General features: G+C 50.0%; 1 protein-coding gene across 2 annotated transcripts in view; it reads left to right on the forward strand.

Annotated features, from left to right (window-relative positions):
• The first annotated feature begins 3,591 nt into the window (after positions 1-3,591).
• Positions 3,592-16,635, forward strand: part of LOC140391522 (solute carrier family 15 member 1-like) — a 65,949-nt gene continuing 52,905 nt past the window's right edge. The window contains exons 1-5 of one of the 2 annotated variants that reach the window (XM_072476096.1): positions 3,592-3,762; positions 3,998-4,035; positions 11,503-11,587; positions 13,714-13,855; positions 16,310-16,429. In XM_072476096.1, coding sequence (XP_072332197.1) covers positions 3,681-3,762; positions 3,998-4,035; positions 11,503-11,587; positions 13,714-13,855; positions 16,310-16,429 — 467 coding nt within the window. In that variant the 5' untranslated portion in view covers positions 3,592-3,680. Of the gene's footprint in view, positions 3,763-3,859; positions 4,036-11,502; positions 11,588-13,713; positions 13,856-16,309; positions 16,430-16,635 lie in introns of both variants that reach the window. The other variant, XM_072476097.1, reaches the window with a different exon arrangement.

The raw sequence follows: 16,635 nt of genomic DNA on the forward strand, positions 1-16,635 counted from the left end.
CAGAGTCCCGCCGGTGCCGTTCCCCCCTGGTCGCTGCCGGTGGGAACTCTGCGGGAATGGTCGGGGGGTGGCCTGTGGGGGTGGGGGAGAGGGGCTCCTTCACCGGTCTGGGGGGGGCCTCCGATGGTGTCTGGCCCGCGATCATGGCCACCGATCGGCCCCCCCGGGGGCCTTCTTCCTGGCACGGCCGGCCCCTGAACACCGACCCCATGTTGGCCGGGGCCGGCGTGCAAAAGAAGACCCCCACGCATGCGCGGGTTGGTGCGGTGCCCATTTGGCAGCGTGAACCGCTCCAGCGCCGTGCTGGCCCCCTGTGGGCCCGGTTCGCGCCGACGTGAAATGCGACGGCGTTCGCGACGGCGCAAACTCTTGGGCCCAATATTGGACATTATCTCTGGAATTTTGTTCATGCTCATTTTCCATGGCTTCATTAATGGCCACTGCGCCTCTGGCTGCCTGGACACCGAGTTCTGGAATTCGCTCTCTACACCTCTCTGCCTCTTCTTTTCCTTCAAAGACGCCTCTTTAAAACATGTTGACCAACCTAACATCTCGTCACATGGCTCTGTGTCAAACTATCTCCTGTGAAGTGTCTTAGGATGTTTACTATGCTACAGGTGCTATATAAATGCACATTTTTATTGTTGCCACTGATGAATGTAAGGGAGGAACTAATTAAACACTTGTGGGAGAACGAAATGGAAGGATATGCTGTGATACATTCTATGTTAATCACTGTTGTAAACCAGTAACAAAGTGATACAGCAGAAGGATTGACAATAAAATGTCTTGCTCCATTTTAAATCTCCAGCATCTAAAATGGGGGGCGTTCCTGCACTCAGGACATAACGGGATAATGGAGAATCTTCATTGGTGAACAACAAGAAAGATTATGGGGCGTCATTCTCCGACCCCCCGCCGGGTCAGAGAATGGCCGTTGGCCGCCGTGAATCCCGCCCCCGCCCCCGCCGAAGTCTCCGGTACCGGAGATTGGGCGGGGGGCGGGAATCGGGCTGCGCCGGTTGGCGGGACCCCCCGTTCAATTCTCCGGCCCGGATAGGCCGAAGTCCCGCGCAGAAATTGCCTGTCCCGCCGGCGTAAATCAAACCTGGTATTTACCGGCGGGACCAGGCGGCGTGGGCGGGCTCCGGGGTCCTGGGGGGGGGGGGGGCGTGGGGCGATCTGACCCCGGGGGGTGACCCACGGTGGCCTGGCCCGCGATCGGGGCCCACCGATCCGCGGGCGGGCCTGTGCCGTGGGTGCACTCTTTCCCTTCCGCCTCCGCTACGGCCTCCACCATGGCGGAGGCGGAAGAGACTCTCCCCACTGCGCATGCGCGGGAAACTGTCAGCGGCCGCTGACTCTCCCGCGCATGCGCCGGGAAACTGTCAGCGGCCGCTGACGCTCCCGCGCATGCGCCGCATTTCCGCGCCAGCTGGCGGGGAAACAAACGCCATTTCCGCCAGCTGGCGGGGCGGAAATCCCTCCGGCGTCGGCCTAGCCCCTCAATGTTGGGGCTAGGCCGCCAAAGATGCGGAGCCTTCCGCACCTTTGGGCCAGCGTGATGCCCGTCTGATTGGCGCCGTCTTTGGCGCCAGTCGGCGGACATCGCGCCGTTGGGGGAGAATTTCGCCCATGGTTCATGAATTGGAAATAAAAGCTTTGTCCAATTGGACCCAGTGTAATTAAAATCTTCACATTTGCAACATTTGGCCAAACATTCCTTCATTTCCCATTGTTGCCATTTGTAGCACCCGAACGGGAGGGGCAGCAGGAACTCACGGTGGATTAGGAATTAACAATAGGTTCATTACGGTGTGTGCAAAACTACGAAAAACTGTAACTCCCTCCCCGAAGGGACCCGGCTTTTATACTCTGTGGATTTCCTCGTTAAGCTGTGTAAGGGGGAAAACGAATGGAGCGCAGTCCTTGCCCACTCTCCCTGAAGGGGTTATAATGCCATTACCCTCTGGAGGTGTGGAAAGTCTCAGATTAGGACATATAATATCACAAAGAAAGACTTGAATTCGTAAGGAGCCTTTTACATCGTCCAGATGCCGCAAGTCACTGTTTCAAGGGCAGCTATAGATGTGAAGTAAACGCTGGCCTTGCCCACAACACCCAGACCCCGTGAATGAATTAAAAAGTATCCAGTAGGAACCTGGGGCTGGATTCTCCGCACCCCGATGCCGAAATTACGGCCGGCAATGGGGCGGAGAATCCATTTCTCCGCATGGAATCTGGACTGGCGTCGGTTCCCCGATTCTCCGGGCCCCAAAGAGTACCATACCGAGTACCTCGGAGAGTACCATATCGCCTACCTGCGGCCATTGTTGGAGGCCCGCTCCACCATTCTCCGCCCCCGACCGACCGAAGCCCCGAGGACATTGGGCCACTCATGGTCCTGCCTCATGGTCGGGATACTAACGTGGTGGCTGCGGACTCAGTCCACGTCCGCCATGGTTCGGGGGTGGGCTGATCGGAGGGCAGGGGGGCTTACTATGGGCCCGGGTTTATTTTGGGGTGGGCGGTCAGGGTCGGGCACGGGGCCGAGCAGGGACACTACGTTTAAGGGCCAGCTCCGCGGTCTGAGTCCGCCATGGAGCATGGCCCGGCCACTGGAGGCCACAGTTGTTATGATGGCGTGGGGACATAGTCCCTAAAACAGAGAATCCAGCCCCCGATTATCACACAGCAGGTGATGCCAAATTCACTCCAGTGCAACCTGAATAATGGATCAATTATTGACTCTGGCATTTTACCTCCAGGTCACAGATTTCCCCTCCCCAACCTCCACCCCCTCCTTCTCGTCTCTTCCCACTCTCTTGCTTGTCAAAATCTGTTCAGAAGCCCTCACAATTAGTCATTGTTCCTGTGTTACAACCATTGGCAAAGCCACTATCTTCACCTTTCCCTGTTGTTCCCTCTCTTTGTTTCGGTCAGTACGAAAGAGAGAGTCAGTACGTCTGTTTTCTAAGCCAGCTATCTCCGTGGGTCTCCCAGCAAAGCATTAACGGCAGCATCTCTCCTGCTGACGGCGACAGACGTGCGATGCATTTCCAGAGTTTCTTGTTGTGGTGTTTGTGAACTCCATCGGGTGCACAAACAAACTGGGTGCCTTTCATTGAACAGGCTTGCAAACCGAAATGAGACGTCAGACCCACAAGAGTGAGTCACGGACAAATGGAATTCATCCAAATAACAAGTGGGAGTCTGAACGCTGACTTTCTAATGCATGATAAATAGCTTTTGCCTTTCAAAACCTTTTGGAATTCATGTTTTAATAAATGATTCTATTACTTGAGTCACCATGGTACATTTTTCTTGTGTTCGGTGGCCGGATAATTCTGACATTCTGTCTTTTGGAAAAGGCAACAAACAATGAATAAGATGGGTTACGAAAATGTCTGATCTTGTCAATGAGTAATTAAGTGGATTAGTGTGAGCTATGAATGTTGCTGGGAATGTTTTGGCATGTTCACTGCTATTTGACATGGTTTTATTTTTGCTGTGTGCTGCCTAGTTAATTCTCCTCCCTCGGGGGTAGGTGGCTCTGAACAGACTCAGCTGCTATCCTCGGGATATTGCTATTCAATCTCACCGAGTTGATTGTGAGAACAGCCTTGGTCACCTGACTGATATGAAATGGACCAAGTTCAAGGTCTAAACTTTAAAGATTGATGCCAAACCTTTGCTCAACCTCTTTTCAAGTTTGGATTTCCAGAGAGGAGCAAAGCATTTCGACCAGCTGCAAAATGAAAGGTTGGTGACTTCATTTTTTTTTGTATTGAAATTTGTTCCCATTCAAATTGCTCTAGTTTATCCAAATTTCCCATCTTGTTCTTCTTTGAAACGTAAGCTCGTTGAATACTCTGCCCATCAAAAACTTAGATACCTTACGAAACCCATTAAATGAGTGGAAGTGGAACTGCGTAAAGATCTCCCTCAAGATGCCAAAGAAACCCTTCATTTCTTTTTTGTTGTCAATCTTCCGCAGACAAAAAGAACAAGGATGATGGAGAGGCAAGCTCAAAGGTTGGTCATGTTTCTTTCTCATTCATTTCATTTTCGTAGTTAAATACTTTGCAAAATGTCCTCTTAACCAAACATATCACCTGCATTTTGCAAGCTCAGAGTTAAGGATCTAGTTGTTCAGCTTTCAGTTTTCTCGAGAAATATCCCAACTGTGTGTTTTTATTATTTACTGGCAGTGTAAAAACTCTCCTGATAATTTTTTGACAACTTTTTCGAAGACGATATTATTCATGCTCTCGCTGATTACAGCCCTGTGATGCGCACCTTTAATCAAAGGTCAGATACTGAGGCTATTTAAGTCTCGTAATGACCCTTTGTCATCTTTTGTTTATAAATTTAGAGTACCCAATTCATTTTTTCCAATTCAGGGGCAATTTGTGGGGGCGAAACCCACGCAAACACGGGGAGAATGTGCAAACTCCACACAGAGCCAGGATCGAACCTGGGACCTTGGCGCCGTGAGGCCGCAGTGCTAACCACTGCGCCACCATGCTGCCCTCCCTTTGTCATCTTCAGCCTCCATAGTACGCAAACAATTTTTTTTTAATATCGCTTTGCGCTGTTATCTAACCTTACCAATTTTTGCCAACCCACATTCTGGGACTCCGGCTAAAGCACACACTGAAATGTGAGGTATTTGTTAAAACTGCATGTCACACTGCTGCAGGATAACTCGGGGTGGCTTTCTAGCAAATTAAGTGATTTTTGTGAAATGTAATGTTGGAAAGACAGTGGCCAATTTGCACACAGCAAGGTTCCCTAAACAGCAATGTGATAATGACCTTACAATCTGTTTGTGTATGTTGGCTGAGGGATAATAATGACCAGGAAAGTGGGATGAACTCCCCTGTCTCTTCTGCAGAGTAAAGGCATGGTACCTATTTAAGACCATTTGAGAAGGTAACTGGGGCCGCAGTTCAATATGTCATTCGAAAAGTATAGGGGGTAATTCTCCCCCAAACATTTCTATCCGTGGTCTCTGTGGTAAACAGGGTGTAATTCCCAAGCAAGCAAGCACACCACCCCAACGCCACCCCATCCCAATGCCACCCCATCCCAATAACCCCTCAACTTAACCAAGCCTGCACATCTCTGGACACTAAGGGGCAATTTAGCGTGGCCAACCCACTTGACCTGCACATCTATGGAGTGTTGGAAGCAACCAGAGCACCCGGAGGAAACCCACGCAGACACGGGGAGAATGTGCAAACTCCACACAGTCACCCAAGGTCAGAATTGAACCCAGGTCCCTGCCGCTGTGAGGCAGCAGTGCTAACCACTGTGCCATCATGCCGACCTGGGTCGCTGCCGCTGTGAGGCAGTAGTGCTAACCACTGTGCCACCACCCCACTGGGTAGTAAAGCACGATTCGGATCGTAATCCCCACGCTTAGAAATTGTTTTGGAGGGGGCGAGTTTTGCACTGGCGCTGAAAGGGGTGGGGTCTAAACAAGCCCGGCTTCACAGACGTTTGAAATGAAATGAGATGAAAATCGCTTATTGTCACAAGTAGGCTTCAAATGAAGTTACTGTGAAAAGCCGCTAGTCGCCACATGCCGGCACCTGTTCGGGGAGGCTGGTACGGGAATTGAACTGTGCTGCTGGCCTGCCTTGGTCTGCTTTAAAAGCCAGCGATTTAACCCAGTGTGCTAAAGGGGGCCCCAAAGTCAAAGTTACAGTAAAGGCCTCCATCATCCCCCAACACTGGCGGCATTAACCCCCTCTACCAGCGCCCCCAACCACGATTGTTGACAACGAGGCCCTCCCATCGGATCTCCCTTCAGACCCGCCCCCCCCATCCTCCTCGCTGGCATAAGGCCCCCACCAATCGCCGAGATCAGCGCCCACCCCTGGGTGAGTAACACTCCACTATGGGATCTCCAGTTGCCCTGTAACCTCAATGTCCCCACTTCATGCCCGGGGCCCATTTCAGGCACTTCGTCCGTGCCCTGCCCTTTCGTGCCTTCCCCCTTTCAGGTCCCCGCCCCTTAGCATTGCCAGCCTGCCATGTCCCGAGACCCCCCTCCCCGGCATGGTAGTCACTTCTGGTCACCAGTGGTGGAGACGAGTAGTGATTTCCCTTGAATCCGAGGAACCGGGGGAATCCAGCTTTAAACTTCTAATCTGGTTCATGCCCACAGAGGGTGTGAACCAGATGACATCAGCTGCAATGGGCCAGGAGCATCAGGCTGTCTTCGGCGCCCAGCGTGAATCCCGTTTACGGGATCTCCCGCTATTCCCCTGGCATAGCGGAATGTGCGGCAGGCGTAACATGGGCAGAGAACTTCCCCCATAATCTCCGACATTTTAACACACCCTCAGCACCAATTTAAACCTCTGTGTTTGGGAGTGACTTCAACCCTTGACATGAGGCAGATAAAGTCACAGTTAACACCGAAATAAAAATAGATTGTGATGTCCTTTACCCACATTTCCATTCAGGAAACTGTAGCTTAGTCATTAGTGCGTCAGTGCACAGTCGCTACCGCCTACAATGGGCATGTTCATGCCAATGTTTGTGGCTCACTACCACCTCCTCATGGACAATTAAGATGAGTACGAAATGCTGGTCTTGCCAGTGATGCCGATAAACTGCAAACAAATGGGGGGGGGGGGGGCATGAGATTTATGCACTTTTCAGGACTACATAGTAGATATACGTCCCAGAAACAGACCATTTGTCCCTTTCAATCCATGCTGGTGTTTATGTTCCACTCAACCCTCCTCCCATCTTTCGTGATCTATATTCTACCCTTGAAACCCTCTATTCCCTTCTCCCTCTTCGGTTTGCCTCGTTTCCCCTTTAATACATCTATGCTATTCATCCATGTGGGACTGAGTTCCGCATTCTCGTCAGTCCTTGGTTGAGAAGTTTCTTCTGAATTCCCGATTGGGTTCCTTGTTGACTATCTAATATTGATAGCCTCTAGTTCTGCTCTTCTCCACAAGGTGAAACATTCTCTCTGTATCCTCATCAAAACCATTCACAAATTTTAAAGACCTCTACCAGGTCATACCCCAGCCTTTTTTCAGACCCAGCCTGTCGATCCATTCCTGGTATATATACCCAAGCATTTCTGGTATAGAATCACAGAATTCCTACAGTGCAGAAGGAAGCCATTCAGTCTTCCTAGTGTGCACTGACACTCCAAAAGAGCACTCCACTCAGATCCACTCCCTCAGCCACCCCGCCCTATCCCAGAAACCCCATCTAACCTGCACATCCCTGAACACAAAGAGGCAATTGATCATGGCCAATCCACCTAACCTGCACATCTTTGGACTGTGGGAGGAAACCAGAGCACCCGGCGAAAACCCACGCAGACACGGGGAGAATGTGCAAACTCCACGCAGTCACCCAAGGTTGGAATTGAACCCGGGTCCCAGGCCACTGTGAGGCAGCAGTGCTAACCACTATTGGGCTAGGGAGATTTCACCGAGTAACTCTTTCAACTCCAACCTCTTTCCCTCCCCATCCCTATCATCCAGGTAAACCTTCTCTACACACTCCCCTGCGCCACCTGTGCATCCTTTTTATAATATGGTGACCAGGACTATATGTGGTATCCTGGGTATGGCCTAACCAAGATTCAATCCAGGTTTAGCATAGCTGCCCTACTTTGCAGTTCTATCCCTCTAGAAATAAAATCCAGTACTTGGTTAGTTTTATTAGGACCTTGCTAACCAATGGCGTAACATGTAGGGATTGATGCCTTAGTACTCTGACATCCATTTGTTCCTCTGTGCCAGCTAGATTTGCACCTTCCAAGTAATAAGTGACCTCTCTATTCCTCCCAGTACAATATACCATCTCACATTTATCTCTGTTGAACTTCATTTGCCAATTCGGCAATAGTTGGTACAACTTTCTGTTTTATGAGATTGTGCATTAACTGTTGTAAAGCATATAATATTGTGAAATGTTCTAAGTTCACGCATAACTGCACAATTTTGTGATAGGTGAGCTTTCAATGAAGGAAATAATGTTGGCTATAGATCAGAATCAGGAGCGGGATTCTCCGCAATCGGCACAATGTCCGACGACCGGCGCCAAAAACTGCGTGAATCAGTCCGGCATCGCGCCGCCCCAAAGGTGCGGAATCCTCCGCATCTTGAGCGGCCGAGCCCTAACCTTGAGGGGCTAGGCCCGCGCCGGACTGATTTCCGCCCCGCCAGCTGGCGGGAAAGGCCTTTGGTGCCCCGCCAGCTGGCGCGGAAATGACTTTGCCGGGCGGTGCATGCACGGGAGTGTCAGCGGCCGCTCACGGCATCCCCGTGTATGCGCAGTGGAGGGGGTCTCTTCCGCCTCCGCCATGGTGGAGACCGTGGCGAAGGTGGAAGGAAAAGAGTGCCCCCACGGCACAGGCCCGCCCGCGGATCGGTGGGCCCTGATCGCGGGCCAGGCCACCGTGGAGGCACCCCCCGGGGCCAGATCACCCCACGCCCCCCCCCCCCAGGACCCCGGAGCCCGCCCGCGCCGCCTTGTCCCGCTGGTAAGAAAGGTGGTTTAATCCACGCCGGCGGGACAGGCATTCCAGCAGCGGGACTTTGGCCCATCCGGGCCGGAGAATCGCTGGGGGGGGCCCACCAACCGGCGCGGAGCGATTCCCGCCCCCGCCGAATATCCAGTGCCGGAGAATTCGGCAACCGGCGGGGGCGGGATTCACGCCGGCCCCCGGCGATTCTCCGACCCGGCGGGGGGTCAGAGAATCCCGCCCCATATGTGGTAATTGTCATGATATACATGAAATGAAAATCGCTTATTGTCACAAGTAGGCTTCAAATGAAGTTACTGTGAAAAGCCCCTAGTCGCCACATTCCAGCGCCTGTTCGGGGAGGCTGGCACCAGTGAGAGCACACGCACTATAAAGACAGGGGACACCAGAGTTCCCGCTCATTCTAGCAGCAGTCAGCTCAGAGCACAGAGCTCACAGCCTGCCTCTCAGACATTCACCATGTGCTGAGTGCCTCACCTAGATAGTGATAGGACAGGGTCCACAGATAGGCTGGTAATGCACGCACCCAAGCTTACAGTATGTTATTACAGTTGAGTTGTCAATAAAATAGAGTTACACCATCTCCAGCCGTGTTGACCTGTTTGAAGACCAGAACACCCAACACGACAGGAGTGAGAGAACACTGTGACAGTACTTCTTTTTAATTTGGATTTCAGAGTTTCAATTTGTTTTACCTGGTAAAAAAAGACATTCGTTTATTTTAATAATAATGTGCTGTCTTTCATGACATCAGATCATCCAAAAACACTTTACAGACAATCAAGTACCGCAAAAAGATCAGTCACTGTTGTAATGTGGGAAACACAGCAACCAATTTGTGCACAGCAAGATCCCACACACAGCAATGTGATCATGACCAGATAATTTGAATAGAGCCACGGGATTTTTTATTTTTTACTGACCGCTTTAGCGGGCAAGCAGGGTCTCACTTTAATGTCGCATCCATAAAATGGAAACGCTGACAGTGCAGTATCCCCTCGCCCCCTCGGTACCGTACTAGGAGCAGCAGACTGGATGTTGTGCTGAAATGTCTCAAGTGGAACTCAAATCCGCAGATTTCTGACTCAGACATGGGAGTGCTACCCACTGAGATACAGCACTTGCATTGGAGACATTAAAATGCAATTCATGAGACAAATATGTACACACACAGGCGATGAGGGTGAACCTATTTTGCAGATCCTGTTGTGCACAATCATACTGTGAAATTTGCTTAGCCTTATTAATTTAGTGATAAAGGTGCACACAGACTGAGGGTCAGATGTTCCTATAATAATAATCTTTATTAGTGTCACAAGTAGACTTACATTAACGCTGCAATGAAGTTACTGTGAAAAGCTCGTAGTCGCCACACTCCGGTGCCTGTTCGGGTACACTGCGGGAGAATTCGGAATGTCGAAATTACCTACCAGCACGTCTTTCAGAACTTATGGGACAAAACCGGAGCACCCGGAGGAAACCCACGCAGACACGGGGAGAACGGGCAGACTCCGCACAGACAGTGACCCAAGCCGGGAATCGAACCCGGGACCCTGGCGCTGTGAAGCAACAGCACTCTCTGAGTTAGCTGGGTGCGAGTGTACACCTCTCCATAGGTTTGAGCTTGTTTAGTATCAGATAATGATATTTTTTGTTTAATAAGTATTTTTTTCCCTTCTTCTTTTGCATTTTTATCAAATTTACAACAAATCATTAAAAATAACAACAAATACAATGGCAATCCCCTAGCCAACAATCCCCTCATCCCACCCACCCTCAAACAGCTGCCAACATTTTGAATGTAAAACACCAATTATCATCAATAATTTATACATTCCAACCCCCCCCTCCCCAATGTTCGATGTCATCCAATTCATGATAATGCATGATGAACAAGGCCCATGAGTTGTCGAACCCTTCCTTCCTCCCCCTCAACTCGAACTTTACTTTCTCGAATGTGAAGAACTCCAGCAGCCCCCCCCCCCCCCCCCACGCCGAGGCACAGGGCGGAGGAGCCGGCCTCCGCCCCAACATGACCCCCTTCGGGCAATCAGTGAGGCGAAGGCTGAGACATCTGCCCCCGCACCCGCTTCCAACCCTGGCCGATCCGACACCCCGCATATGGCTTCTAGGGGTCCCGGTTTGAGTCTCACATGCATCACCTTTGAGATTACCTTAAAGGCCTCCCTCCAATACCCCTCCAGTTTTGGACAGGATCAAAACAAAAGAATGTGATTAGTGGGGGCCCCCTGGCATCGTTTCAGATAATGGTATTGACTAAGTCAGAAACATAAAAATCTAGGAAAGATCTATCTGCATTTAAAATTAATTTTTACGCTGATGGCTAAAAAGAGTTGCATTAATATGGTGCCTTTAACAACCTCAGGACGTGCCAAAGCTGTTGGAGGTGGTGAATTCTGGATGACACCTCAGACTGAGGCCCCGCCTGCCTTCTCCAGTCAATGGAAAAGATCCCAACATTTGAGCAAGAGCCAGGGAGTTCTCCCTGCACAATATTTATCCTTCAACCAACGTTACTAAAACAAATAGAATATCTGGTCATTATGATGTTGCTGTCTGTGGGAGCTTGCTGTGCGCAAATTGGCTGCTGCATTTCCTACATTGCAACAGTGACAGCGCTTCAAAAAGTACTTCATTTGCTGTGAGTTGTTTTGAGGTGTCCTGTCGTCATGAGAGGCGCTATATAGATTCCTGTCTTACCTTGTTCACACTCAGGTGTTTCTATCATGTTGGTATAGTAACAATTAACCTGTACCATACAAGTTAATCCACAAAGTTCTACTTGAAGTAAACACAGATATGGCAAATGAAGGATTCTATTTGGGACAGGACAGCGAGGTCACATCTTCTTCTGTTGCTGCAGAGAGTGGACATGTTGTTTTATGGGAGCTTGTTTTCCATTTGATGAAGATCGCTTGTCATTCACCTGTCGTTCATTTGCTTCCTCACAGCCAACTTGTTTGGGATTTCCCATCAGTATCTTCTTCATCGTGGTGAATGAATTCTGTGAAAGGTTCTCCTACTATGGAATGCGAGGTATTTCAAATTTTATGTGTCAAGAATCATTACCCCGAGATCCACATAATCTTGAGTCCTATAAACAAATTGCTCCAGTCCTCCCTTGGTTCTAACGGTTTTGGATCAAGCAAATATTTGGTGTGGTCTTCTCTCACTGAACAGTGAAGATGTTATCTATAATCCTTCCTCCGAATTCATAAGATGATTTAAAATTAGCTCCCACACAAAGGATAAGATTCTCCACTCCCGCGCAGGTTGGGAGAATCGCCTGGACCGCCAAGATTTCCCGGGACGCCGGTCCGACGCACTCCCGCGATTCTCCCAAGCAGCAGGAACGGCCCCGTCGAGTTCCGCGGGCCGCAGGCCGGAGAATCCCCGGAGATACCCAAAATGGCGATTCTCCGGCACCCCGCTATTCTCAGGCCCGGATGGGCCGGGCGGCCAGGCCAAAACGGCGGGTTCCACCCGGCGCCGTCCACACCTGGTCACTCCCGTCGGGAACAGCGCGGGAACGCTGGGGGGGGCGGCCTGTGGGGGGGTGAGGGGGGATCCTGCACCGGGGGGTACCTTAAATGTGGCATGGCCCGCGATCGGTGCCCACTGATCGTCGGGCCATCCTCTCTGAAGGAGGACCTCCTTCCTTCCGCAGCCCCGCAAGATCCGTCCGCCATCTTCTTGCGGGGCAGACTCAGAGAGGACGGCAACCACGCATGCGCGGGTGACGCCAGTTATGCGGCGCCGGCCGCGTCATCTATGCGGCGGCGCCTTTACGCGGCGACAAGGCCTGGCACGTGTAGATGATGTGGCCCCGATCCTAGCCCATTGTCGGGGCCTGAATCGGTCGGGATTGGGGCCATTTCGCTCCGTCGTGAACCTCGACGGCGTTCACGACGGCATGGGCACTTCGGCGCGGGAGTGGAGAATCACGCCCAAAGTTTTCGCAACAAGCAAATCTGGCCAGTAGCAGCAACAACTTTTACGTTGAGAGAATGCCTTTAACCTAGTTAAATGTCCCAAGGCACTTCACAAGAGCAGTATCGGGTAAACTTAACATTGAGCTACAAAAAGGGAATGTTAGAACAGGTAACTTTTATAAGGGCCACGAAGAATCCAGCACGAGTTTTAAGGATACAAAGTAATAACATTTATTTACTATAACATATACACATAACAGTAGCAGTAACTTCCCTTGCTACCTTCTCCTTCCTGCTGGTTCCTGAACTGGCCAGCTTATTTATACTAGGAGTTTACTAGTGGTTTCTCCGCCCCCCTCATTGGGGAAGCTCATACTCCCACAGGATTGTGGGATAGTCATTAGTCCCCAGCCAATGGTAAGTAGGCAGGTTATAACAGTAACCAAAAGCTTGGTCTAAAGGTAGTTTTTAAGGAATGCCTTCAAAGGAGCAGTGAGAGGTGGGGCAGTCCAGGAATGCTCAAAAGGCCGGAATTGGAGGAGTGCAGAGCTCACAGAGGATTATAGGGATGGGGGAGGTGACGGAGATCGGGAGGGGGGAAATTTCCGGCCATACAGCAATTCGAACACAACAATGAAAATGTTAGAATCAAGGCATTGCCGGACAAGGAAATGTGAGTCAACAAGCACAGAGGGGGTGAACTTGGCACAGGTTAGGCCACAGGCAACAGAGTTCTGGGATGAGTTCAGATTTACTGAGAGTGGATAGTGGGTGCCCAGTCAGGGGAGCGCTGGAATAGTCATGTCTGGAGGAAATAAAGGCACAGAAAAAAGTTTCAGGAATGGAGATGAGATAATAATAATCTTTATTGTCACAAGTAGGCTTACATTAATGTGAAAATCCCTTAGTCGCCACATGCCACAAGTCTTTCGCGACTTGTGGGAGGAAACCGGAGCACCCGGAGGAAACCCACGCAGACACGGGGAAAACGTGCAGACTCCGCACAGACAGTGACCCAAGCCGGGAATCGAACCTGGGACCCTGGCGCTGCGAAGCCACAATGCTAACCACTGTGCTGAGGTGGCATAGCCGGATGACAATGGGAGAGGACCGGGTGGAGTCCACTGATTGATAATAAACATTATGAAACATTTCAGTTCGATACCTTCCATGGCGAATAACAAAATATTCGGGTCTGACGAGTCTGTATTCTGTGTCTTCTTCATTCAGCTGTGCTTGTCCTATATTTTCGCTACTTTCTACGCTGGGATGAAGATCTCGCTACAGCCATTTACCATGCCTTTGTTGCTCTGTGTTACTTAACACCAATCCTTGGAGCAATCATTGCTGACTCCTGGTTGGGAAAATTCAAGTAGGTATTACTAAAATACCTAATTATTATTTACTAAAATATTTAATAAGCAAATATATAACATTAATAAAAGCATATGGCACAATTTTACAAGGATGCAGAGAGAGACGGTGATGCCACTAGACTTGTAATCCAGAGACCAGGCCAATGGTCTGGAGACATGTGTTCAAATGGGCGGAATTTGAATTTCATTAATAAATTTGGTATTCCCGTCTTGGGCGGTCCCTCAGGGGCGAGGAAGACTTGCTTCCACTCTGGGGAGGTGGGAACCACATCCGTCTTCCAGCTCTTTAAATGGGCGAACACCCGTGATCTCTTAATTGGCCCGTTCAATCCCCTCACGCCCCATGTGACCAGTCTGGTTGGCGGCCTCACGATCCCCCTCCCCCAACCCCGATCAGCCATATCCTAGTCTTATGGGGATCCCACAGAGCCCTCCCTCGCCCAAATTCCAGGCCCACCCAAGATGGCCACCGGCACCTCCCTCCACCCAATAGCTCAACAACGAAGCCTTCACCCTCAGCAGCCCACCCCTCCCTCCACAACCCCACCCCCTGCCCCCTATCCCTACTCCCTCCCCCCCCAGCCCTCTCACCAACCAGCCTTCACCCCACACCAGCCCCTCCCCATTGCAAACAAAGAAAACCCAAACAAACTCCCCTCTCCCCAATAACCAGCCATTATGTACATAGAACATAGAAAATGAAGCATAGAACAGGCCCTTTGGCCCACGATGTTGTGCTGAACTTTTGGCCTAGATTAAAAACAAATCAATCTACACCCCAGCATTCTACCGTAATCCATGTACCTATCCAATAGCCGCTTGAAGGTCCCTAATGTTCCCGACTCAACTACTTCCACAGGCAGTGCATTCCATGCCCCCACTACTCTCTGGGTAAAGAACCTACCTCTGACATTGCCCCCTATATCTTCCACCATTCACCTTAAATTTATGTCTCCTTGTAATGGTTTGTTCCACCCGAGGAAAAAGTCTCTGACTGTCTACTCTATCTACTCCCCAACTTTGCTTCCGTTAACCGGCATCTCTGCTGCAGGGTGACCCCCAGCTGGTGAGAAACACAAATTATATTTACAAAAAAACTCGCTACCCGAAACTCCTCTTAGTCTCGTGCCCCAAACCAATCCTTCCCCCCCACCCCCCCCACTCCCCGCCCACCCCCCCCCCCCCCCATCCCCCCCACCTCCACACTCCCCACCATTATCAACAATTGCTTTAAAACATCCAAATCCTTGCCCCAAATGCAGGGTAACATATATTACAGAACTTTACAAAAATATGACAGGAAAATCCAATGAAAACAACACTATACACAAAGCTCAGCCATGCAGGTGACCAAAACGTTCAAGTCCATGTTCCTTGATAAAGTTGTTTGGCTCCTCCGGAGTGTCGATATAATGGACTCCGCTCCCATGAATGCCCCACAGGTGAGCCAGGTGCATCATTCCAATCTTGGCCTTCATCATTTTCTGTCCCTCCGACATCAGCATCATCTCCGCCTCCAAGGAGGCAATCGAATCCTCATGGTCTGAGACCATCTCCTCCACCTTCTGGATGAACGAACTCTGCGTCTCCAACCGCTGTTCCTCACTCACCTGATGAAGGAGCTGCGCTCCAAAAGCTAGTGATTCCAAACAAACCTGTTGGACTTTAACCTGGTGTTGTAAGGCTTCTTACTCTGCTCACCCCAGTCCACGCCGGCATCTCCACATCTCCACATCATGGCTACCATCGACACTCTTCCACCTGCACAACACCCTCAAAATGGGCAGCAAGGGCCAAAAAACAGTCCTCAGACAGGAGCCACCTTATGTGCAACCACTCACATCATGGCCATCACCAGAAGTTCCATGGGGCTAATTTTAAGTCCTCAGCAGCAGTCCCATGGGAACGGATAGAATGCTGGGTTCACAGAATTCAATGGAGAGCAACATTGAACAGGCTATAAAACCAGTGACCCATCCATCCTCTGATAATCCTGGCAGGTGAGGTTAAAATTGCACCTGCCATAAGTTATGGCACATTTAAAATGCAACACCCGGGTTCATTCAAGTGGGAACTCATTATTCTGGTCTCTGTACATTAGTGAGTTATCTCAATTGTTTAGGGAAAATCAGAATAGGGTTATTATTAGTGGAGAAGTGAAGGCCTTTCTTTCCTAGGACAGAGGATCAGTGTAACTGGGAACTAACTGTACTTCAAAGAGATGATATAAAAGTGAATAAATGTGCAGATGTGCAGTGAAGGTCAGGACATTGTGGTTTTGTGCGTAGGTGCACATGGTGGAAAGACGTTTCATTACTCCCAGGAATAGGGACTATCACAGTGTGTACAGTTTTAATAACCAGTTTGGGCCATGTGTTTAGCAGTGCATTGAATGAGTTGATTGTCTTTATGCTCTTGTCTCAATTAGTTTTAACTTTCCATCATAACAGGACCATCATCTACCTGTCGATTGTTTATACAATTGGACAATTGGTGATCTCAGTCAGCAGTATTGCAGATATGTCAGATAATGACAGTGATGGACATCCAAATAACCTACACCTGCATATGTGAGTACATTCAAATTATGCAATACAAATGTATCACTAAAAGTATCGACACAGGTTAACACAAAGTCATAAAAATTAAGCCAAGCTCTGGAGTTCATTTCTAAGGGGATAGAATTGAAAAGCAGGGAAGTCATGCCAAACTAGTCTTGAATTAGGTTGGAACACACCTGGAGAGGTGTACAGTCCTGGTCACCATGTTATAATAA

Source organism: Scyliorhinus torazame, chromosome 15 (assembly GCF_047496885.1).
Source record: "Scyliorhinus torazame isolate Kashiwa2021f chromosome 15, sScyTor2.1, whole genome shotgun sequence".
Taxonomy (NCBI): Eukaryota; Metazoa; Chordata; class Chondrichthyes; order Carcharhiniformes; family Scyliorhinidae; genus Scyliorhinus; species Scyliorhinus torazame.